Genomic DNA, 25,242 nt, shown 5'->3' on the forward strand with positions numbered 1-25,242 from the left:
CTTTTAGGGAAAGAGCATATAAAGAGTTTCTCGTTTGATATTAATTTAGTAATATAATTTAAAATGAACTTCGGGCAGTTGAATAAGTAGAAGCGATCAAGAAGTATCTACATATGGATTTCGTTGAGACTAACGCTGATGATGATTTAAATTCATAATTTAAAAAAGTATCAAGTGAAAAACAGATTTTTCAATTTAGTCAATTGCTTTTATAAATAATATAAAGAATAATATTTTAAAATTAAAATTTAAAAAATAAAAGGATGAAACAAAATATTTTATTTTACTTATATTTATTGAATTTTAAATATTACCTTTTCTTGCCTTCATTTTGGGTTGCTTTAATATATCTTACTGAGTATAGTAAATTATTGCAAGTGATAGTTGAAACTTTAAGTTCAAATCTTTTAAGAAAAAATCGCCACTTAACACTGTACACATAGCAGATGCATGTAAATACCGCAGCATTACAAAAACATTAAACTGACCTGTAATGGTGCCTGCCCGTTTTGCACCTGCTGGACACGAGTTTGCACTGCGGCGACATTTCGTTCCAATCAAAATTGATAGTAAATATGCACCCGCACTTGCAAGCCGGATCGGAGCAAAGAAGAAGGCAATTAGCGATTGCGGAGGGTCACATATCAGCACACACGCAGGCCAGGCAGCGAGACGAGAAGCAGACGTGCACCGCTCGCAGAACCGCCCGACTAACTGACTCAACGCACCTGAGCGAGCAAGCGCCACCAGAGTTGGCGAGAGAAAGAGCAGAAGCGGCCTTTCCTTCCTCTCCGCATCTGCAGGTACCGTTTAATTCGCCTCTCTTGCTTTTAATATAATCGGAATAAGCGTGTTCCGTCGAGGATGTGATTTTCCCCTCCGAGACTATTAGCACCTTTTGGCAGTTTGCTGTTAGTTATTCGTGCAGTGGCTGATCAAGCGTGTTTTTGTTTACACACTCGAACGTCTGAGTCTGGTTTGTTAATTAACTGCTCTCGTTCAAAACGACTATTATTTTGATTGATATGTATTTGATTAGAAACTATAGGACTTTGGCAAACCAAACCTGAGTAATTTTAACAATATACTCTGTAAAATTAACTGGCAATTTCGAATTTTGATTTTGGATAGATGAGGAGAGTTTAAAACAAATATTTTTTTGCAAAAGAGGAAGGGAACCATTCAAAGTGTTATTGATATAATTTACAATTTAATTTTGTAATGCACCTATGGGAGCAGCCTTTGGAAAATCTGTTTAAGTAGTTTCAAGCAAGAAAACTGAATCAATTGCTAATTGTATGGTGTCCACAAGTAAAAATAAAATTTTCAGTCAATAAAGATTATTTTACCTTCAAGATCAAAGGCCAAACGAGTTAGGACTCTAATTCTAAAAAAATAAAATATTAGTTTAAGTTTGAAATGGGAACGAGACGTGCTTTCTGCGTGCATTTATGATCCTTAAAAGAAATCTAGAAAGTAAAGGGTTAAATATTGAAGTTGGAATCCTAATTTTAATCCAAAATTCCAGATGCAATTGATAATTTTCTGTTTGATTCTTCGCCCAGATCAAGATATTGTAAAAATAGCTTGCAATTCAAAGCAGAATTAATTTGGATGTAGTTAGCAATTGCAATATTAGCGAATCCCGTGTCTCATTAGAAATCCTGGCTGTGGTTTCAATGAATTTTTAAAATGACTCTGCTTTCAGGCAAATACTTTAGTGGTCTAAAACGCCAAATGGAAAGAGGACATACTTAGACAAAAACGGTGTATTGCAATTATTATTAGTTACAAAACTTTGCTATAATGATATAGCAAGCTTTTTATTATTCGTCCTGGTATTTCTTATGAACATTTACTTTTAATGTGGAGAGATTGCATCAAATTGAACAAAGTGAAAAGGAAAAGAGCAAATGCATGGTCCACACAAAGAAATCCAATTCCAGCTTGAATTTCACGAGCAGAGAAGATGTTGAAATCGTGAATGAACTCCATAAAGCACTCGCAAAACAAACTTTTGATGCCTTTCAAAGCGAAATAATCCAATTTTACGCGGCAGTGGCTCTCATAACCAAACTAAACAAATTGCAAAAAGGCAAATAATCGCACGGCCCGCTCACTTTCTGCAAGGTGAAACAAATTAAGTCGTTGCATCGGTGGAAACAATTATCCTTCTCGCCTGCATACATGTGTGCGGCGCGGCGGCAGAGAGCCGCGTGCACGCGCCTTTCGACAAAATAATGTTGCTCGCTATACGTCGTGCGCGTCATTTTCACCGCCGAGAACGAGAAAAACTTTCAAAAGTCGAGCGGAGAGCACGGATTCTTTCACTCTGCCGTTAATTTCTTTCTCTTTGCTCATTACGCGGAGCATAAAAAGTCCGACAAATCCGGCGTGTAATCGGACGAACGGCAACGCAACTCGGACTCTCGCATTTCCCGATCGCAACTCTCGTCACACACATTTGCCTCTGATGATCGGCGTCTTAATTCGTCTACATCCGCACGCAGCTGCTTACCGCAAAGAGAATTTCGGCGTTCAATTCAACGATATAAATTAGGCTTTTGCCGTTCTAGTAGCAGTTACATATATTGTTACGCCTATAGTGTTTGTATTCGCACGCGTGGGTGCTCTGTGCAAACACAAAAGAAAAATAGCTTTTATTGCTTTTTTTATTGAAAACATAGTATCGCTTCATTAGAGCAATGAGTCGGTGATTTTTTAGCATGGGAACTGAAGATAGTCAACGTCAATTTTCCATTGTTTATTATTCCGAACTACTGGTTTGCACTTTCCAGCATGTGTGAATTGATTTCACGGGACGAATGTCTAGCGTTTTAATAAAAGACCCTGGTACGCGGAGGCAGTAATACGAGCTGGTCCTTTTCTGGACTGAGATTCCTCCAATGAAGCTCGTGCTATTATACGCGATGTTATTGGGATGCGAATTTTCGCGATTTGCTCGCATTTAAGAAGTCACCCATCTCTAAAGAAATAAGCCGATAAAAAATGATGACGATTGCCATATTTCATGGATCATTTTAACCGCACATTTTTCCAAAATATGTATTCATCACCTTCAACAAATTATTCGATCTTATATTCGCACTTTGTGTTTAATATAGTGATATAAAGTATATTAGGATCTATTTTACGTGCTTGAAATTTATTAAAAATTATCACCACACCAATTTACCAGATAAACTATAAAATTAATGATAACAACATGATTAAAATAGCCTCTAAACCAAAATGGTGTAAATTTCCTTTACTTGAAAGTGGAAATTTTCCATTTTACTGTTAAAGAAAGTTCAATTTAAAACACGAGTTAAGAGACCAAAAACAGAATCAGTTAGAGCTTTGATTTCTTTGAACTCCTTACTAATTTTTTTTAAATTTCACCTCCTGACCGTACAAGCGAATGGAAAATTTCTACTTCCAACTAGGGGATGTCTCTCCAATCAGTTTTATAATCTTTTGAAAAACTCATTTTTAATTGGTCGTCCCACAACCTCCCGCGTGAATGGGCAAAATTTGAATGTTAAAACTTCAATTTAACGTAAAAAATTGGGATCAAATAACATAAACCGAATAATTCCTTATATAAGTACCTGTTCTATGCCTAAATTCTTTTAGGTTAGCTGATTTTTACTGCTACATAAAGCAGTCGAAAGGCTGCAACTCAAACGGTGATTTAAATCTTCTTTTGTATTCGCATTTATCATTATAGCTTATAGGTTCCACTTGGAATTTTTAATATGCATGCTATTTGCATCAAATGTTTCAAGATACTGTGAATAAATGTAAACCAGCACTACTTATTATAACTTTATATAAATAATTAAATAAACAATTTAGTAATTAATTTTACGATAGAAGCTCAATGAATCTTTGTTGATTTGGGAAATATCGAAATTTTAAAATTATTAAGTAACAATAAAACTTTAAGCCCCCGTTTCAGCGGTGGTTGAGGGTCAATACGAGTGGAAAATTAAGAAAACAAGCATCAAGAACCCTGCCATATATTTGTTCCTCTCAAAGAATATTTGCACATCCAATATTCGAGTAACAAGCTTCCTAATAAAATGATAGCTCTGCAACCTGCCGCACAAGCACGTCAAGCAGGTTGCCTACACGTCCCGCGCAAGAACAGTTTTCCAACTGTAACTGCTGCTGCTCGCGGATAACTTGTAAGAGTTGTGGCTCCGTGTTAAATTGACTGTGATTCACTCGTAAAGCCATAAAAGTGAGAATTTCGGTAGTGAAAAAAATGTGATACAGTTGTTTTTGCTCCGATGGAAGACACGCAGAACACGCGCGCGCCTCTGTGTGTTTCTGCATCTGCACATAACCTGTCGAAATTTTATAACAATGAAACACGACGACAGCTTTTGGAAGCGAAGGCTAATTTGAAAGGACTGCCAGCGTTCATTGACTTATTTCTTAGCTGCGATAAACTCTACATCCCAAAGGGAGAGAAAGGTGTTTTAGGAAGAAACCGATTAGCACTTGTGTAAAAGCTCGTACTGAATTACTTTTTAATTTGAATATTTCCCGCACATCCTGCCGTTACAGTCACTCTTATTTTCACTTTAGCAGCGGACGTTGCAAGTTGTTGTTTAATTTGTTGTGCTGTTAAAAGCAGCACTTAAACTATAATCGTTTTCTTGCATTTCAACTTAAGAATGTTGTAGCACATTTGCAGCCAGGAATAGCTTAAGGTATTGTAAATTAACATAATTTGTTACAAACTGTGATACATTGAGACTTCAGACAACAGTAAAACGAAATTCTGAACTTGATGAAAAAACTGCTTGGTGAGAAAAAAAGACGGAAGAGAAACACTAAATTTGTTTGATGATAATTTACCTATATTGTTGTATCGCCCGAGATATTAATGAGGAACGATAGGACCATTCGCATTTTTATTTTTTTTAGAGTATAGTTAAAATAAAACCTTATCGACAATAGAATGTATACTATGGTTCTGGAGATTTCTTTTATTTGTGAATATTGTTTAAATCATTCAACGCATTTTCCTATAAAAAAGTAATCCAAAAACCAATTCAATTTTACGACAAATGCGATTAAATTTTGAACTCACTTTTCTGCTCGTGAACGCAAAAATTGACTTTTTTTAATTATAAGAACCGGTTGCGATTTATTCCAGTCCCAAAATTTCACACACGTCTCGTCAAGTGTGAAATTAACATCCTTCATTGACACGAAGCGAGCGAAGAGTGTAATCTCTTGCAAAGCTCCAGATACATCTCTAATTAGCCAGTGATTTTGATCGAAAAATACTAAATCTGTGGGTGAAGGAAAGCGTGATCAATTCGTGTCAAAAAACAGTTTCGGGTTTGCGGCGCAAACCTGATTTTTCCACAAAGAAAGGCACCTGTCTTGCTAGTTTGGGAGACGAATGACCATTTTATCCGTGCGAGCGCCTGGACCGCGGACTTTCTACGCAAAAATGCCGTTATCGCACACACGGGCCATGTTTATTTTCTGCCTGATGAGATCGAAGCGCTGAATTCGGCACGGCAGATAGTGGAGTATGAAATTACCTGTGCTCAGGGGAAGTGGCCAGCAGGATTTTGACGCAGTCGAGGCATCCCCTGGCCGCCGCGTAGTGCAGCGCGAGGGCGCCGTTCGAGGTGCGCTCCAGCGCCGGCATCTTGGTCTCCCACAGCAGCCAGCGCAGCACGTGCACTCGCCCGTTTCTGTCAACAATACGAACGAAACCTTCAGTCACGACCGAAGCAATGGCAACGCGGAAAACAATTCATGAGTTAGGCGATGAAATCCAAAACAGCTCCAATTGTAATTAGAGAAATTTTTAAATTTTAAATGACGTTGCAAAAACTTAAACTGTGCGATTACACGAAAACACAACGTTGCGTTCTCATAATTAAGGGTATATGAATGGATTTTTCTGTAAACTATATTCTACGAAAATTTTCGATAAAAAAATCAATATTAATTAGCTCTCATCTTTGGAGAAAAAATTTTCAAATAATAAATTTCAAAACAATCCGTTCTATTTTTTGGTTTCATATTTCATGAGAACTATTTGAGCTACTTGAAAAATATATCTGGCATCTTTCGATGTTAAAAATAATGATAAAAAGATAAGAAAATTAATCAATTTACTATTACAAGCAAAGATAAAAATAAGAACCCACACTCAAATTTAAGAAAGCATTTTTTTATTTTTAAAATTTTCCAGGTTTTTATAACATTTTTAAATTGTTCTTCGTCACCATGACTCAATAAAAGCTTAAGTTATTTTTTTTTATTTTTTTTATTGTCAATGTTGTAAAAATGGGATACGATAAAATATTTCTTCATCAAACGCGATATTCTTTGACCATAAGAGATTTTAATAATAATAAATTTTGTATGAAAATCGTCCTGATTATATATTTGTTGGGTTAGGCCGCAGGCGTACCTTTTATTATTGATAGAGGGGATGTATATAGTGTAAAGCTACCCTCCTCTTGATTCGGGATACAAAAATTTTGAAACTCTCTAACATAACAGTCATGGTAAACTTATTGTTTTGTAAGCATTAATATTTTGCATATTAATTGGTCATCTCGTAATTCACGTTAAAATATCAGATAACCATCTCTTTGCAGCCCAAATGAAACAAATTTAAAGCTTTAAAAATAGCAAGTCACAATTTCACAGGTCTACTCAGTCATCTAACTGCGTGAATATAGTATCATCTTAATTTGAGCAAAAACAAACTGACTCATTTGCTGCTCAGCGAAGAGGAAAAAACGCCTATAGTCTTTTGCTTTTTTGACTGCGGCGCAAGTGCCATGGCGTTTGTCTCTCTTTCTCTCTCGAGCTGGAGCGAAGCGCCAACCAGCGGTGCAAAAAGAGCAATGACGAGAAAAGCAAGCCAAGATTTGGTTTCACGCTCTCGTGAAAGTACATCCGAGCAGCGACTGGGCTTACGTTGCTATATTGCCGATGATGCGCTCGTCGCGACCAGATAAATTTCTTGTCACTCGCGCGATTACGTGTCCATTTATCAACGGAGTGAAAAACGCGAGCGTTTCACTTTTTCCGTTGCATAGTGGAGCGCGGAGAGAAGATTCGCTTTTGTTCCTGTCGTGCGGAAGAGTTTGTCACCCGCTTTGATCAGTTGAATGGGCTTTTCAGCCGTTTATTGTTTGGTGAAATTCATTATAATCATCCTCAATGGGAGTTCCTTATTTTGACCAAAGGCCGAGCATAATTAACACTGAAATTGATATCAAAAACTCTCTTTTTAATGGCTCTCCCACCAGAAGCCACGAATCTTAACTTATTATTAAAAATTGCATGTAGTCCGTTAAGTAAGAGAAACGCGAACATACGAATTTCACATGCATGCAGCATATTCTTTGTTGTGAATGAGAGATGCGATTTATGTGGGAAAGGAAAGAATTTTTCGCGCAAAGACAAAAGTGAAACCGTCTCGTTTTCAGAGTTCACTGCTGTTCTCGCCTGTCGCGCGCGCATGTACGGAGCGTTTACGCAGAGCAATGCACAATGAGAACTTTCTATCAATTTCGCCAGCCAATTTGCGATCGGCTTCACCGCGCTTTCCGCTTTATTTGCAGCTGATGCACCGTGTGTGTGAGATATGAAATCAATGATGACCGCACGGAAAACATAAGCAAGTGAAACTGCTGCAATTGTTGCCGTTTCCTGGCTCCTTGCTGATGCAGCGCGACCTCGCGGCTCTTTCTTTCCTTGGATTACAAATTTAATTTGTTTCCTTCTTCTTGGAGTTAATTGTAAAATGGCTTAGTGTTCAGGAGTTTGTTTTAACTAGCAGCTGAGAAAGTTTCGCTGTTTATTAATGAAATATGGTTGTTGTCGTGATTCGCATGCATAAACATGAAAGTTTTTAAGCCTAATTGATCAAATTGCCTTAACGGTCTCATTATTCAAGTTTTCGTCCCTTTTTATCACTACTGGTTTAGCAATTGTCAAACATGAGCCCATTGTCAGTTTCACATTTTCATAAAATTTAATTAAACTATGACATATACCTGTAGGAAACATGAAACATTGTCCAAATTAAATTTGTCTGGCCTCCCACTTTTATGCCAGCAAAAAAGTTGGGTTGCTCGATAAGATCAGTTCAGAAGTGGACAGTATTTTTCAATACCCTTTGACCTAAACCAATTTGGACGAGTGGAATCCAAATATTTTTTAACTTTTAGTTCCCATAAAAATCAAGAAAAAACAATCTTTCCTTACTGTTCTACCGGTTAACTTTTAAGTTTAAATTCCAATACCACTTTTGCCACATTGTTTTTCCTTTCTATCACTTTCAGAAATATTAGAGATTTGAATGAATGAGAACTCAAAATATTAACTGTTTTATTTTCGCTTTGTTATCAAACGGTAAAAATACAGCGTATTGTCTTAGTAAAATATAATACCAAGATTTGTATTTGTTGTTGCATTTTTTTTAATGAGTTCTATTTGTAAGGAAGAATAAGATTACAAAGGTCTAGGAATAAATCTCCGGCCCTAAAAATAAATTTGATGCTAGAAATTAATTGCTAAGAAGAAAGGAAATAAATTTAAATAAGTCAATTCATGCATTTTTGATCCGCCATCTTTCCTTAGTTTACCGCAGAGGTTAAGCTCTTAAAAAACACTCTACAAATTCATCCTGTTCCCCCTCTGTGAAACTCATCTCGGCGATAAAATTACAACTATATATGATTCGCCATTAGTGACATTGGAAAGTAAATTTAAGAATTCCGCATTAGCAGATCAGATCACATTGCAATTCTGCTCCATTATTCGTCTCTAATGACCGCGATTAGAAGAGGAGTTGAATTACAGAGAGTTTATCCTGCTCTGCGTCATTGAATCGCGGCGGGCAACGAGATGCACTCGTTCATCGCAATTTTGCACCGCGCGCGGATGGACACCCTCAGGTGGAGAAATGGTTGCAGCGTCGTGGAGGAATGTTTTAAAATCGCTCTGCTGCATGCAGGTGAGTGTGCGTCGAATGTGGAAAGAAACAAAGCGCGCGCTTCTTTCTCTCCATTGTCCGGCACAGTTTCGCCGGCAGCACAGTTTTCTCTCGATCGCATCTCTTGTAAACTTTAACAGCGCCGGCAAATGAGAATATAATAGAGACGGCTGGCTTGGCAGCTAACTAACTGTTCATCTCGTCGCTCGCTCCACACATACACACACGTGGTCCGAGTGATAGTGCAAATTTTTCGGCTCTGATTGGAGAACAGACTTGATCGCTTCCTTCTCGATGGCGAGCAACAGCCGCCAAGCCTCAATGGAGGGCGCACCGTAAAATCTTTTTACAACTCGTTAAGGTCCGACTCGCTACTCACACACATACTTTTAGCAATTTTAATTGCGAAACTAAAACAATGAAGCGCAGTAAGCAGGATAGAACGAATTGTGCTAATTGAGATTACGGCGAGCTTACAAATTTAATTGCTCCGATAACTTGTTCTTGTCCTTTTTTATTCTTGAGAAATCAAGTCTGTTTGTAAAGGGATTGTTTCTTAGAGTGAAATCTTATTATGACGCCAATCAAACGGTCCTTTTCTAGGAAATAAAAGGCCCAGCCAAACCAGAATGAATATATTAGCAGCCGAAATTTACGCACCTGCTGTACGTGTTCCAGCAATTTCTATCTCCGCTTGCAGGGAACTCGTTATTAATTAGGTTAATGGTTCACACCCGCGGAATTTTTATGACCAAAAGAAAATTAAGTAATGCTAGTCCAGCTAATTATGATTGAATAAACGGAGCATAAATGAAAATTTCGCAATGTTAACTTCCATTCACTTTCAACTAAGCGGATTAATTATTTTTTGTATCAACATAGTTTCATGTGAAAGTGATTCGATTTAATAGTTTTGTTGTGCTTTAAATATCTATTTTTCGCTAGATTCTCTGTTGTAATTGCAAGTTGCAATTTGCACGCTTGTTAATTATGTGTATAATGAAAATAACAAGCCGTTGCCATGCTGTAGAAAATTAGCCATAATAATCTCAAGTTCGCGTAGGAAAAGTTAAATTAAAAAAAAAAAACAGATATATATTTAAAGGGTTTCCAAACAGTAGTTATTATGCTCTTGCTAGTTTCAAAAATTAGGCCTCATCTAGCTTTTAATGCCTGATTTTTATCTTATTATTCTTTAATAAAAATTGGTTTGACTATCCTAATTTTGCCCGTTTGCGTGGGAGGTTATGGAATATTGTCTGGACCGATTAAGAATGAAAAAGATTTATTAAACGTTTGAAGCTTTCAACTCATTATGACTAAATTTATTTTAAAATGTTCAATATTCTTCAATTTCAATTTAAACATAGCTTTAACATATTTTTGTTTAACATAAAAAGATTCACTGTGATACAGTTAAGCACCGACCTCATGTTCTGTATTTTGAGTGCGGACGTACCGCCACCAGGAGTGCTCTTCTGACAGTGTCTCCGGTTGCGGCGGCCCATGAGGAAGGCGAGCACCTTTCTCTGGCCGCGGTTGCCCTGGCGGGCGCCCTGCTTGGCCTGCATTCGGCGCGCCGACGCCGAGGGCCGCCACTTCCGAGCCCTGGGCCGCCTCCACACGATCAGCTTGCGCAGCAGCCGACTTATGAAGCCGGGCGCCTTCGGGGTCCCACGCACTGGGGTTCGCCGCCGGGGCCGCGGAAGAGGAGCGTACAGGGGGTCGAGCCGCCGGAGATCGGGGGCTCCCGGGGGCCGGGGGCGGACCGGCTGGATCGCCGGTCCCCAGCTGTTCTGGCTGCGGAAGAAGGCGACACGCCAAAATGTGTCGCTGACCTCGGGCATCACATGGCAAAATGTGGAGGGTTCGTGGACTTGAACACGTAACTGAGCTCGATTTAAAGGAATTCAAGGTTGTCACAATTTTAAATGATTGTTATTTTGTATTAATGTGTGGAATGTTTCAAATCAAAAAGGAGGCAAAACTGGCAAATTCAACTAAATGGCAATTTTTTTAATTAATTACAATATCAAAAATGAAGATCCAAATTTTAATAAAGAAATTTCCAGCTTCACTACTTGTAATTATTTTAAATGGTATAAATCAATATATAATTTATATTTTTAATAAAAACTTACAAGATCGTTACAAGGCAACCTTAAATTCCACTTAAAAAACGGTAAATCGGTCTTTTTTGAATATACGTGCGTAGGATAGGACACACTCGCGAAACACAGGTTTTGAGGCCGGCTGGTGACGGTCAGACTGGCCGTGTCGGGTCCACGTCATATGTGCGCTGGTGATCAACAGCGCACAGGAAGTTGACCCTGCGCATGCAGCTGCACCATTTTACACACGCATACATACGCTAGGGTGATTTTGAACCGTGGTAAATCGCCGGTGTGGAGCAGAAATAATCAGATTCCAACGCGTAACCGCCACTGTTACAAATTGTCAGTTGTCACCCACAGGATGTTGAAAAGCAAAATATTACAAAACAAAAACGTTAACATTTAGTGAAAATCTATATTGTTACTTATACAAATTACTTCACATAGTTTCAATTTAAATTTGTGAAAAAAGAATTTAACTCAAGGAATGTGTTGCATCTAAGTAATTCATAAATTGGAATTAGTCATATATTTATACACTGATTATGTGTAAATAAATCAATTATTGGAAATTATTTCATGAATACCAATTAGCAAAAATTGCAAACAAATTAACTTATTTATTTCACCGCTCCCTCGTCAAATAGTGCACGTATGTAGGCAGGTTTTCAATTTGCATAGAAAAATATATCGCTTTCAGCTATTAGCAAATAAACTTCTCGTCGGCATGGATTTACATCCGTTAGTGAAACAAGGAATAATATCAAAATATATTTTTGCAGGATTGACTCAATCTATACTTCATAGTTGAGAAGAAATTAAAATTAATATGGTATATTGCATGCCACTTTCATGGGTTCATTAGGTTGCATAAATCAAACCAGTCATAATTTTCGAGAAAATTAAAAATTGGACACGTCGCTATTCTGGTCTATTTTGAATTCGTAGAGAGATTCAAATGGGCGCACGCACCAGTGCATTACTGGACTGCAGCCGGGCAAATTTAATTCTTCCTACTGACCGATTTGATAATATCGAAAGCAGGATATGTGCGACCAATACGCGATATTCGCGTGGTCGTAAAAGCCGAAAGTGCATTTTCCCACTTTTCCCTCGCCGCTCTTTGCGGTTTTACGTGAGCGCGTCTTCCCGAAAAAAAGAAATTGTGCTGCTGCGCAATAATCACTGCGTGCTCGGTTTGCTCTACAAACGTGAAAAGTGTGTGCTCGATAACTGAGATCTAGACAGAAATAATTGAGTGACACCACAAGCCCGGCGCGGCGGCGTCAATTAACGCGCGTTCATCTCACTTGATTGAGTAGCTGCTGCGCCGAAGTAGGCCTTTGTACGTGCTGTGCTGCTGTGCTCGCCATCGATAAAACAAAACAATGACCTACACACATACACACACGCACCTCTATCCGTATTATTGCAGCAGCCGAAAAACGAGAACAAACTGCTACGATGCGCTGACGAGCGCCTATCTATCTCACGCTCAGTTAAAAATGCGCCGCGCGCATTCGAAAGTTAATCTCGGACAAAAGCCGCGCGCTGCGTTTTTACCGACTTTCGGATGCATCTCGCTGTGGGAAGTCTTCAGCGCCGGTATTTGAGCGTAAAAGTCACGTTCCCAGCCAGCTTATGCACCGGGAAAAGAAATCGCGGTGCCCTGACGTGACTTCATGCGCTAAAAAACGTCAATTGCTTTAGCTTGCATAATCCGGGGCATAATCGTGAAAAAGGGTAATAAAATCATATAATCTAGCGCGCGCCTACATGAGCTTTAAAAGTGCTCTGTGAGAGTTCCTTTTCTACTCTTTGGCTTAATTCGTTAATGCTAGTCATTTACTAGCAGTAAACCTAAAAACTGGTTGGATTTTACGAGCTCAACGAAACCTATCGATTTTACTGCTAATAAATTAAGTGCAGAAGAGGCAATTCAAAAATGTCTTGTTGTTCTGATTATTCAACTTATCCTGAGCTGTGAGGGATGTTTTGCATAATATGACTGCTGGTTAGTAATGAATTTTTGTATTTTGTATTTGTATTTTTAAATATGGTTTAGCATTTTTCAAAATTAAAGCTGAGGAGAAATCGTTTTAAGTCTTATATTTTTAAATTAAAATAAATTGAAAATTCTCCACGAAAAGGGTGAATGGTGCTGGAAGTGGAAACAAATACAAATTTAGTGGTGCAGTCAAGACAGTGGCCTGCACGATTTAAAATTGTGGAAAATCACACAGCAGAGCCGAATCACCTTTTGTTTATTTTGTTCAGTCACGTCTTTCCCTTGTTCTTAATTATCTTCTTGAATATATGAAGAAATCACACAATTTAAGATTTTTCTTTTCAAATTTGTATTTTTCCCAAAGGATTGATATTTTTGCTTTCACATCAGCGAATTTTTCAATAGTTTACACTCAACCATTCATAAATATTGCTAGTAAATTTATTTTAATCTTTGCTTTACAGCAAAAATTTTTAATTCATTAGAACAGATTATTTTTCGTCTTGATTATAAAATTCAGATAATTTTTAAAAATTAATTAAATATCCTTGCTTTTGTTAATTTTCTTGATAAATTAAAAAGCGACACATATACAGGCTTAATTAGTTTTTTAATCTACAATCACATATGTTTACCTAAAGATTTAATCAAGCAAAAAAAGATTTTTAAATGGGGACCCCGCGTATTTTTTTCTTACATTTCACTGGACATATTTTGCTTCAATAGAGGAACAGTTTGAATTCTCTGCTTACCTCGTGCGGAGCGATGCACCTGCCGCCAAAGATGACTGTCAAAGTGCAGAAAACGCTACTTTGCTCTGCGCAATTAATTTCGACGAGCGGCCTGACGATGTGAAAATCCAGCAACACTAAAGCACAGGCGAGGATCGAGAGGCGCGTCGCGGAGAGATCCGCTAGAGCAGCAGCTGAGTAGCAGAGGTGCTACTTCGCGAGAGATGCTTGGCTGACTGAGCTCCTGAAAGGTGGAAGAAGCGCCGACTAAGTGTGTCATTTGCACACACCGCGCGCCGGACTGCAAAAGCGCTACCGCCGCCAGCGCTGATCTCACATCAGGTTGGATAATCCGACAGGACCGATCAGGAAGGAAACGAAGCAAATATATTTATGACATTCTGATCCACTTAAACTCTTGGTTTTTAGATAGCGGTCGTTTACTTTGAATATTCTTTTTGTTTCCGTTAAATATAAAAAAACTAAATTACATTCAATTGAAAATAATTTCCTGTTTCATAACAATTTTTTGCGTAAAAACTTTCTAAAATAAGGAGTTTTTGGTATTTTTAACAATACTTATACATTCTGTGAGCTAAACTTTCGATGGTAGATTGTGCGCAAGTCATTTTTGTGGAATTCTACACACATAATGTGTATAGCAATAATGACTAAATTTGTACCAAATAAGGAAACTCTTATAGGGTTCAAAGTTTTTACAAAAAGCATTCTGGATGGATTTGAGTATCAAGCGTAAATTTATGCGGTCAAACTTTTATCGAAAGCTAATATTTATACGAGAATCAATCGATGGGTCATATTTTACATTCCGGAAAAGTATGCAAAATTAAATAAAGGGGTATTTTGTTCTGCGGATTTAGCGACTCTATTTATCGATCACAACCTGTATATATGAAAAGCTTATATATAGAATAATATATTAAATTATTGTATTGAGTTGATAAAAACGTTCTATGAATATTCTCAAAAGTTAATGGGGAAAATTTGCAGCTTCTTCAGTGTGTATCGAGCTGCCTATTTTTCCGTATTTTTGCAGATGACCCAATAAACAAACTTGAATCCGCAAAAGGCTCCTTAAAAATGACTAGATTGAAATTCATTCAACCACATGACTCTTAAACTGAAAATTATTATTCCTGCTGATTGTAAAACATATGCAGTGTTAGCTTTTACCGTAATTAAAAATAACAAAATCCAAGGATAATTTTCATCCGACGCCATATCCGCTTTTAAAATAAATAAAATCTCATCACAAGTAGATCACAAAGAAAAAATTGTTAGCTAGAAAAATTGGAAATCAGTCTGCTGCACGAAGTTTGGATGCTTTCTTTCTGAGAAAGCATTCAGCGCCGCCTCGGAATCAGAATCAGTGACAAGGAGTCACATTTTGAGAACGCATTCGTGTAAAGTGCACCGACCATTATAATTATTATTACTCGCGTCCTTCAAAGAGTGATTTCTGTGTGCTAGTTGGCTGGCGCGCCAGACACGATGTTCATCTTTACAATGCTCCACTTGCAGTTCGACAGGCTACTTTCTTTCTCTCCGCCGCGCATCGCGCATCCACACACGCATCCAGTCTAATTTTCCTCGCCGCAATCAGACGCTGAATGAACAATAACTACTATAGTTCCTGGCGTTCCTGCTAACCCTCAAATGCACTGCCACGGACGAGTTTAACGCGAAATCTCACCTGAATTTTTGAATCCACATTGGCAAGAGAGGATCTGAATAACAATAATCGTGTCTATTATGATTTCAACATAGCTGCACGACATAGGCATCAAATTTCAATTCAAATGTGGCTATTAATTTATTTCAATACGACTCTAACCACTTATTTTAATATTCAGGAAATTAAATAGCACTACACATACACACTCTATTTATGTAATGTTTTCCAATGATTAAAATAAATAAAAATTCATTTTTTATTTTAAAAAAGCAAATATTGAAATTTTTGTTTTCCACATGAGAAAAATTAAAATGACACTGAAAAAATTTAATATCATTTTCAAGTTTGCAGTAATTTTTATTGCAAAAAGTTGATTGGACCTCTTTTATATGTCTGAACCCCTGAGAAAGATTGATAATTTCTGTAAAAAGGAAAGAATGCAACGTTTAAAAACATAAATATTTAATAAAAGAAAAACGGTAAAATATTGCTTCTCAATATCCAAGTACCTCCAAATTATGACATTTCAAAGTTAAAATGAGAGTACTGATGCATATAATATGTATAATATCACTAATTTTTTTAAAGACACATTTTTGCAATTAAAAATTACACGTGAGCAAGTTTATTTAATCGATTTAATCTATCAACCATCACTATTTTTATGAAATATGGGGCATCTAAGTGAGAGAAAAGATTATTATTATTTTCTTGCCCATTTTATTTCTTGTTCTCTTTCGAAGTTTTATGTTTGCCTGGAATGCTATTTATGCTATGCAATTATCATCTGCACTAAAAATTAGTTGACGGAGCTCAAGGGGCATTAGGTTGGCAACAGTTAAAGTGAACCACGCCCCTTATGTCAGTCAATAACAAAACACGAAACACGAGGGTAGACGTTTGGTGTCTTGTCTGTACTCTCCTTATTGTCTGTTACTGTAGCAAGGTGAGAGGGCACTTAGGGAATTGATTGGTGAAGTGAGCACAACATACTTCTTCCTGTTTTATTTAAGTCCTTCTTTGTTGGTTTTGTTTTATAGCTTTTTTGTAACACTGACATTAATATGTACAGTATGAACTCTTATAATTATTATCTAAATTATCGTGCATACATAAATATCATACACTTCTCACTCTCAGTTACATATTACATGCATATGTAATTATATGTACATCACATATTTATATTTTATTTATATTTAGAAAATTTATTCTCGTTCTTCTATAAGAATGTCATTTTTGCACCGAGAAGTGTATTGTATGTATGTATCTAATAGAAAAGCTACGTGCATAGATACATACATGTATGAATGTATGTATCTAGGCAATTTATGACGAGTTTTTTGGTTTTTGGTTGTGTTTAGCATATATCATACCTCAATAATATTACATAATTTTAACACATATCATACGCCATCAAATAATTTGCAATGTGATAAAATTGTGCGATGTAATTAAACTATAATAATTATATTCCACAGTCACAGCTAAACAAAATGTCTTGGAACCAGAAGAAACGCGGAGGTGGCAACTTTCACAATCGCTCCTCTGGGCACAAGGGTGGCGGCGGTGGTGCAAGCTGGAGAGCGAGACTTGAGGTTGGACAGCGAGGTTTTCTCTGTACCTGTAACAGCTTTGAAAAGGAGTGCGTCAAGGAAGCCATGAATTTGCTCAATGAGTACGCAGACAAGTTGTTTGGTCCAGACGACTGGCGGAAAAATGAGTCAGCCCCAAAGGTTTAAAAATAAAATCATCTTTAAAAAAATATTTTATGTATCTAGAACATACATAGTCACATGCCATGTTGAATGGATGCTATATGTATAGTGAAATTATATTGTCTTAAAACAAGTACATTAAGCTACTGTTATCCGATGATTGCATCTTTCAAATAATTTGAATAAAAATATTGATTTTTTTCCTATTCAGACAGACATTCCTCCTGTGGATAATTCCAAGGAGGACGAGGAAGAGGAAGGCAGTGAAGAAGACGTCAGCAAGTCACTGCAGAAGGAAGTGCAAAGCTTAAAGCAGGAGTCCAAAAGGCCCATTCACTTGCAAAGATTCCGAGCTGTTGACTCTGGCGCTAAAAATGTCATCTTCATCAGCTCCAATGTATGTTGGTTATCTTTTATTCCTTTAATTACAGTCAACAATTTTATGTTGTCCATTAAGGTTCCTGATCCTGTTTTGCTTGGACACACCCTCCTGACTGATCTCAAGACTTCCAAAGTAGGCAGAAGCAGGTTCCTGCAGAGACTGCTGCCTGTCGAGGTCACTTGCAAAGCCTACTTAGAAGATATGACCAGAGCGGCAGGCCCGCTTTTTGACAAGCACTTTGCCAAAGGGAACACCAGCTTCTCAATTGTTTACAAGTGAGAAAATTTAATGTTGATTCATAAATCCACACTTTTACATGAGCACAAAATATAATTAGGTTTGAAAGCTATCCAAGTTAAATTTGGAAATAGTTTGTTATTACCAGAGGAAAAATTTTCTTTCACAAACTCATTTTTTTCAGCTGATTAACTAAGCGGCCTAATTCCATTTAGTTGAATTGTGTTGAAGGCATATTTTAATTTTTGAATTCATTATAGGTGATGAACTTAATGCTCTGAACGTTATTTGCCTGACAATATAAGGAGTCTAATTTTTTTTAAAGAATGTCGGATTTGATTCTTTTCTAATTTTTGTCAGTGAAAGGTTGGTATTTTTTTATATAGCCTTACATTAGCCAATACCATTTTCTCTGATGTGTTTTGATAAAAATCAGGTCATTAGGTTACAATCTTGTATTTTTTCTTGAGAAGAACAAATATAGAAGATTTAACCTAAAGACAAGATTTCTCATTGAAATACTTCTACATCTTGTATATAAAAAATGTATAATGTACAAAGATTCTCTTGGATTTTTTTATAGATGCCAATGTTGTCAGAATTGTAAGAATAAATTGATCCATTATTTAAGGTTTGTCTACAACAGGCTTTATAATTTTCTATATTCTTAGAGTTGGAAGTCAAGTTGTCCAAAACTTAATATGGCGTTGTTCGGTTGGCAGAATATTCAAACTTCAAATTTATCTTTTCGCAAATCTAATGAACCTGCGAGCGTTAAATTTTAGAAATCAAATAGGAGGAGGATTAACAAGCTTTTAGCATAAAAATCAAAACATGAAGTTTCTTAGATCCTATTAATGACGAGATGTCATCAACAATATTTGCCTGTAGTTTTTCACTAACTTTTGACGCAAATTGCATTGCAGGTGCAGAAACAACAAATTGAATCGAGACGCTGTGATCAAGGAGCTAGCAGATCTGGTGTGCCTGAAAAATGCATCCAACCATGCTAACCTGACTCAACCTCAACTGGTGGTGCTGGTGGAAATTATCCGCAACGTTTGCTGCATCTCTGTGCTTTCGGATTACTACGAATTGGCCAAGTACAACCTGTTAGAAGTCATTGCTCCACCCAAAGCTGAGAAACAAGGTGAATATCTTTGCCTTAACTGATTGATATTCAATGGAATTGAGTGTCTTATTAATCTTTTTCTACATAAACTTTCCAAATAATTTGAAAATGGTTGTCCTTCTGGGGAAAGTTATAGCTTCCTGTTAGTGGGTTTGGGGCTACATTACTTTAATAAATATGTTCATCCTGGCATGCTTGAACTAATATATAGATTAGAATTAAATTATTGTTTTACTTAACTCGAAGCATAAAACGTATATTAAAAATTGAAGCTTGCCCATTATGTTAAAAAGTTTTTTTGTTGAATATTGGGAATTTGTCTCATTCTCTGCTTGGAGAAGAAGCTTTTAAAGTTATTCTTGTAAAAACTTACCTGTCAAAGATATGTACATATTATAATAATGCTGTGGCAGAGCCTTTTCCCAGTTAACCTTTGACATAGGGTTGAATTTTTATTTTTGCATCAATTTTTGAGTGATTTTTTGCAACAATTAAATTTTTGTTTTGTTATGAGAAGTTACTGGGAAAAAGCGCTGTCACAGCATATGGCTTTTGTACAAATCTTTCCTGTCAATAAGCGGTACAAAAGTTTAAAATATGCCAACGTTTACTGTGTTTGCAGAATCTCAGACAGATGGAGCTGATGGCTCTGTGGATGAAGAACCTGAGGAAGTGCCTGCCTCTGAAGAAGCAAATGATGCTGATGCTAGTCCTGCAAAGCAGGCGAAAGAGATGTAAGTTGTAGAATTGTGACTTACTCATCGGTTTAGGACAATGTCAGCTATTTTGTCATGATATTTTTGTTACTCTGTAATGAACTCGTTTAAAATAAATAAATATCCAGAAAGCTTCGTCAGATTAAAGTATTCCTACAATAGTTAAATGCAGTCATTATTCATCTCTCTTTACAAGAGCTATAATTACGCAACACAACAGTGCTGTTTGCATCAACTACTGACCCGCCTGACTGATTAGTTCCTAGGCAACATGTAATAGCCATTATACATCTATGGGCCACATAATTGACCAGAAACCAGAATGTAAAATGAAAGAAAAAGTAGCATCTGAGCATTAATGGCACCTGCAACCTTGAGACTTCGCGGCTCCTCTTCCAAAAAAACCTGGCTCTTTTACTCGCTCCTGAAGTGTGGGATGGGTGTGGTCTTTTCTAGAAATCACGGAACGAGTAATCAAAGCAGGAAAATTGCTCCAATTATACATCAGACATTAAGTTTATTATCTTTTTGTAAAAATGCGATGGTAAAAAATCCAATAAATCATTTATCTATTCAGAATGGATATAGGTAAATTAGAGGATGGTTTTTTAAGTTCTTCAAACGCGAGTCTTTCGATTTTAACGGTAATATTCTGGTAAATTTGAATTATGTGTTAAAAGTAATTGTTGACATGCAGAAGCACGCGAAGTTGGCATAATTTTCATATGAAATTAAATGCAGCTCCCGCGGTGTATAGTTAGTTGTTTAATTTCTGTATTTCTTCAGAAATTTCCTGTCCAACTAGTTTCGGCTGCTTAGTTGCAGCCCTAATTCATCAGCTTCCTATTCCATGTGAGGGCCGAGATGAAATGTTTATACATAAATTGGAGCAGCTGAAACTAGTAGAGCAGGGCATATCTGTAGAAGTACGGAAATATATTCAGCTCACTATATATATACACCGGGGAAGCTGCATTTAATTTCAACAAAATAATTCAAATTAAATATTTCTGATACAAGTATGCATCAAAATCTGTAAATATAGTCAAATCCTTATTTTCCTTAAACTGTTTGGATTTTTTTAAATTTGTTTTGCTTTTCCATTAAAAACCATTATTTTTGGTTCTATTTGCAAACGTTTATGCATATCATGATTGATTCTATTATTATGATAATTATCTCTATGTTCCATCTGGGGGAGAAAAGGCAGGCCCTATTAATTTAGCTATTTTTTTATAAAAAGTGAAATCGCCTGCGATAAAAATTAGTTATGCATCCCGCTAGACTTGGCTTCGTGGCCGGTTGCATAGTTAACCACAAGGAAGGAGAAGTGAGCGTAAATCGAAACAAATGCGTTTTCCGATGAGAGACAAATAAATTTATTAAATTAAACAGTCTACCTCGTTCTAGGTGTCATGCGAACGAGCGTGCGTTTTTACAAAAATTGGTGATGGACTATTTAGTAAGCGATCTTGTAGCCGTGCTGCTCAACGGGCTCGGCGGAGTAGGTGATCTTCTGGCCAGTTGCGTAGGTGACGGGAGCGGGGGCGGCATAGGCGACGGGGGCAGCAGCGTAGGCAGCGACAGCGGGGGCGGCGATGGCGTGGTTGTAGGCCAGAGGGGCGGCGTTGTAGGCCAGAGGGGCGCCGTAGGCATAATGGCTCGAGTAGGCCAGGGGAGCGGCGGCGTAGGGGTAGGGGAGGGCACCAAAGGAGGTGACACCAGCGGCGGCGACGGCCAGGACGGCGGCGAAAACGAACTGTGGAAAGAAAGAGAATTGTTAGGAAGTGTCGAAATCTATTTCTAGTTTGGGATATTGAATTTGGATGATTTTCGGGACTGTTTAGAATATTTCGAGTGGCACTCACGAGCTTGTACATGGCTGCGGTTAGCTGATTACTTGCAAGTCAAGTGATACCTGTCGAGGACCCGGCGAGGGTTTTATAGAGCGGCGTGGCTGGCCCCTCCCAAGGCATTCCGCCTCCCTTTTTCTCACGCGCGCAGTGAGAGGATGTGCCTTGCCTTCTTTCTCTCGTTCTTGCTCGCTCAGCATCCGTAAATCGCCCTGCCCGCAGGCACCCCTGGCCCGACTGCCAGATTGATGGGTGCAAAAAATCGCGCAAAATTAAGCATAATTGTTGCGGCGAGTGAGGCGGTCACTACATTGGTTGTGTCCGAGTGAGTAATATAAAAAATGTATTAGCCAAGGTGAATGCCAAAAGAGACTGGGCGGCTGGTAAAAAAATCACTCGAAACACACACGACGTTTGAATGGAGTCAGTGTCAGCATATAGTTCCTTGAACGGTTTGCGTTGGTGCAGTGCACTTCAATCCAACCTTATGCTAAATTACTTCTCTCAATAAATCCACGGATTAATCACAAAAGAGCCATTTAATAAAGATATATATTAGACCTTGTTGATGATAGAGTTAATCATTTTTTAAATAAAGCATTGTTTTTAGATATTAATTTTATTAGTAACGCAAATAGATTATAGAAATAAAAATTTGGTCTAGTTTACAAAGACAGTCAAAATATGATATTAAAATACTAATTTTAACTGGATGTTTGTTTAATTATTAGTTTTAATATAATACATACAAAGCGTGATATAAAAACCTTTATTTCTTTATTGGTTTTTTCATTTAAATATCAAAATATATTTGATGCAATAACTACATTTATTGGATAGAATGTTATCATTCGAAAGCTAGCTGAAAATTTTGAAAAGAGCAGTTATCTGCTACTGAACCCTCACGCTATACTACAAAATAATAAGTGTCACAAATGCCTCTTGGGAACTTAAGCACAATACATGATAAGTTAAAGAAATAAAAACGTTGATTAAGTTTAAAAAAATATGGAATGAGAGCGTAAAAATATATTTGGAGTAAATTGTTGCAGTATCACTTTGAAATTCATGTGTAAGCTGATAGGGCGGGCAAGAGTAGTACGTTGCATTTTATAATCTATAACACTATACATAAACTTTTAGAAATAGCAATTATTTAAAATTGCATCTGAATAAAGAAAACCAGTTATAACAATACGACATTTGTTCTGATTTCAGAGATGTGTGGGTTTGATGAAGTAAATTTACTTAAATCAAAAAGTTGAAAAATATTTAAATTTATTTTTTCGAAGCAATTTGTTTCATTTTGCTCTTGTTTAAAGTAAGGCTTTCGGGAAATTTCTGTGAAGATATCGCAGTAGTTTTTTTATAGTTTTGGTCGCATATTTTTCCCACATTTTTCCCACATCTTTTGTTTTGGGTGTGAACTTGAAGCATTTTAATAAATTTTGGCTTTAAACTGTTCGTACATTCGTCTGATCTATTTCCCTTCCCAAGACAAGTGATGAAAGCATCGTGCGTACTTGGTGCGCACAGAAAAAGACGCAACATCCGCTCAAATTGTCAACTTCGATAGTTCCAAAGTTCAAAGACCCCCAATGGTAAACTTTGTCACCATTTTTGTAATTTAAACAAATTTTTGGATTAAATTGTTGAGTTAATATGCTGCTTGTTAGAATTAAATTATAGACAGTTACCGACAGTCAACAAGTGCCTATACAAAGGTTCACCATTTAGGGGCATATAACGCGCCGGATGTTATGAGGATTATCTCGAAAACTACATCGCGGATATTTTACAAAAAGGTTTTCTCTGGCCGAACCTGATACAACGTATTTCGAAAAATAAAAAATACAATAATTCTCTCCTTGATGCGAATATTTTTTATTAATTCATAAAAATACATATTATGCTATATAACTTTTTGTGTAGGGCAAGTTAGCCCACAAACATTACGTGCACACTCGTAGTTTTAATTCACGGTCTTTGATTGTGATTAACTCCATGCACCACCCACTGCTGCATGCGGAAATCACGAACTGGATGAAAGCGAGACTATTTTTACAACTGTCCTTCAACGTCCACGACCTGTCGCTTGTGCACTTCAGGCCACTCTCAATTATTCTTTTGTCGCGCTGACGTTGAAAAAGAAAACTTAAAGGTGTATTGAATTTCCAGCTTCGTCGCCGAAAAACGAGGGTCATGGTTTACCTTGAAAATGCCGTCGCTCGGAAAACTCCATCAAAACACAGCTCTGATATAATTTTATTACAATAAATAATTATTTTACTGGAATTCCCGAAATTCCGGCTTGTTGTCAGTGCTTTGAGAAATTGTTTTTGTATATAGTTGCTCATTTTCTGCATGCCATTATAGCCATTATTTGTTGCTAGCTATCTTATAATGTATTTTATTAAATGACAAACAAGCATATCTCAAAACGGAAGTAAACGATCCATTAGTTATCAAAGTAGTTAATGATTGTTTTCCCAATCCTCTATCTGTTCCCGATGACAAGTCTTGATGTATTTCAATCGCCCAGAGTCGTCTGTAGGCGGCCATGCAGCATCCGTAATCCGATTCCTGCGATATAATTAATCATTCTGTGGCGCACCGATCAGCTGCTGGAGTGCGCTACCAGTTGAGTTGGGTAAGAAAAGTGGAGAAATCGGATCGCTATGCATTTGCTTTGATTTCGAGTTAAATAATTCAGCGTCGAAAGAAGGAGCGCGAAGGATGCGGCGGCGGCGGCGACGACTGTTACATAAATGGTGCCAATATGTGGGTAAGTGGGTGGGCACGGTCATTTGGCGCTCGCTCAAAACTCGATATACCACAGAGAGTGAGTGAGCGGTTGCCCAAGACCAAACGCGCGCCGCGGCACGCTGCTCAATGATTGATTGCACTGCGCGGCGTGCGGTCACGTATACTTTTTCAAGAATGGTATTTCTTCAATGAAATATTCAAATTAAATTTCAACGTGGTTTTCCAAGTATTTTATTCATTTTGCAACGCATTCAACCGCAAAAAGTTTATATTGAATCTCAACGAATGTCAAATTTTTTAAATTAATCGTAATCGTTCTCTGACTGCTATTAGAAGTTTTTTTTCTTAAAGAGGGTTTAACAAAATTTGCGACACTTCCACAATTTGTCGGCTAACGAAGAACCAGCAGTCAATATTTTAATATGCAGCTTCACAGCTTTAGTTGATAGAACAAAATACAAGAGTATTACTTGTTTTTTCTGATGGTTGGTGCTAGTTGTGGTTTTTAAAGTTAATTTTGTGATAGTATGCATTGAATTAATTTACTATATATATACCTGTTTATTCTTACTAAATAAATGCTGGTCTTTCTAATTTATTTTTCCCTTTCAAGAGAATTAAGTTATTAATTATAAAGGAGAAGTTTGCTTCCTTCATCATGCCCCAATTTTGACAGATTTTTTAGCTTAATGCAAAAATCAACGTCTCTAAGACAGGTTGGCGAATTTTGCTTGTGTTAAATAACCTAAGCCTTCTGCTTTCTAGTTGAAGGTCGCTTCTTTGCATCAATATAACCTGATACCTGGCCTATAAATATGAGTAGATCAACAAATCAAGTCTGCTGACGCAGACCATATTAAGCCAAAACCCATAAAATTTCCTTTTGACGCGCTTAGC

The 25,242-nt window shown here is 37.2% G+C and overlaps 3 protein-coding genes across 9 annotated transcripts in view; 1 reads left to right on the forward strand and 2 right to left on the reverse strand.

Moving 5' to 3' along the window:
- f (forked) overlaps positions 1–14,089 on the reverse strand; it is a 31,654-nt gene extending 17,565 nt beyond the window's left edge. Inside the window, exons 1-2 of one of the 6 annotated variants that reach the window (XM_065483917.1) lie at positions 13,867–14,089; positions 5,568–5,723 (exon numbers count right to left, since the gene is read on the reverse strand). In XM_065483917.1, coding sequence (XP_065339989.1) covers positions 5,568–5,677 — 110 coding nt within the window. In that variant the 5' untranslated portion in view covers positions 5,678–5,723; positions 13,867–14,089. Of the gene's footprint in view, positions 1–488; positions 751–5,567; positions 5,724–10,420; positions 10,918–13,866 lie in introns of those variants that run through there. The other 5 variants (XM_065483916.1, XM_065483915.1, XM_065483913.1 and 2 more) reach the window with 5 other exon arrangements.
- Positions 14,090–16,418: 2,329 nt separating this feature from the next.
- Positions 16,419–21,316, forward strand: LOC135940100 (THUMP domain-containing protein 1). 2 transcript variants are annotated; one of them, XM_065484841.1, is made up of 6 exons: positions 16,419–16,487; positions 17,023–17,277; positions 17,471–17,656; positions 17,717–17,916; positions 18,805–19,028; positions 19,633–21,316. In XM_065484841.1, exons 2-6 carry the CDS (start codon positions 17,038–17,040, stop codon positions 19,746–19,748), a joined length of 966 nt encoding a protein of 321 aa, XP_065340913.1. In that variant the 5' UTR covers positions 16,419–16,487; positions 17,023–17,037; the 3' UTR covers positions 19,749–21,316. The 2 variants fall into 2 exon arrangements, with proteins under 2 accessions (XP_065340913.1, XP_065340915.1); XM_065484843.1 differs by having other exon boundaries at positions 16,433–16,519.
- Positions 21,082–21,735, reverse strand: LOC135940101 (cuticle protein 21-like). The gene is made up of 2 exons (XM_065484844.1): positions 21,595–21,735; positions 21,082–21,485 (listed from the first exon to the last, which is right to left on the reverse strand). Exons 1-2 carry the CDS (start codon positions 21,604–21,606, stop codon positions 21,186–21,188), a joined length of 312 nt encoding a protein of 103 aa, XP_065340916.1. The 5' UTR covers positions 21,607–21,735; the 3' UTR covers positions 21,082–21,185.
- Between the last annotated feature and the right edge of the window lie 3,507 nt (positions 21,736–25,242).

The sequence above is a fragment of the Cloeon dipterum genome, chromosome 3 (assembly GCF_949628265.1).
Source record: "Cloeon dipterum chromosome 3, ieCloDipt1.1, whole genome shotgun sequence".
Classification (NCBI taxonomy): domain Eukaryota; kingdom Metazoa; phylum Arthropoda; class Insecta; order Ephemeroptera; family Baetidae; genus Cloeon; species Cloeon dipterum.

Coding starts and splice junctions, on each gene's coding strand:
- LOC135940100 (XM_065484841.1), top strand. CDS start 17,038: ATGTCTTGGAACCAGAAGAAACGCGGAGGTGGCAACTTTCACAATCGC. Junction 17,917..18,804: donor AGCTTCTCAATTGTTTACAA/GTGAGAAAATTT, acceptor ATTGCATTGCAG/GTGCAGAAACAACAAATTGA. Junction 19,029..19,632: donor ACCCAAAGCTGAGAAACAAG/GTGAATATCTTT, acceptor CTGTGTTTGCAG/AATCTCAGACAGATGGAGCT.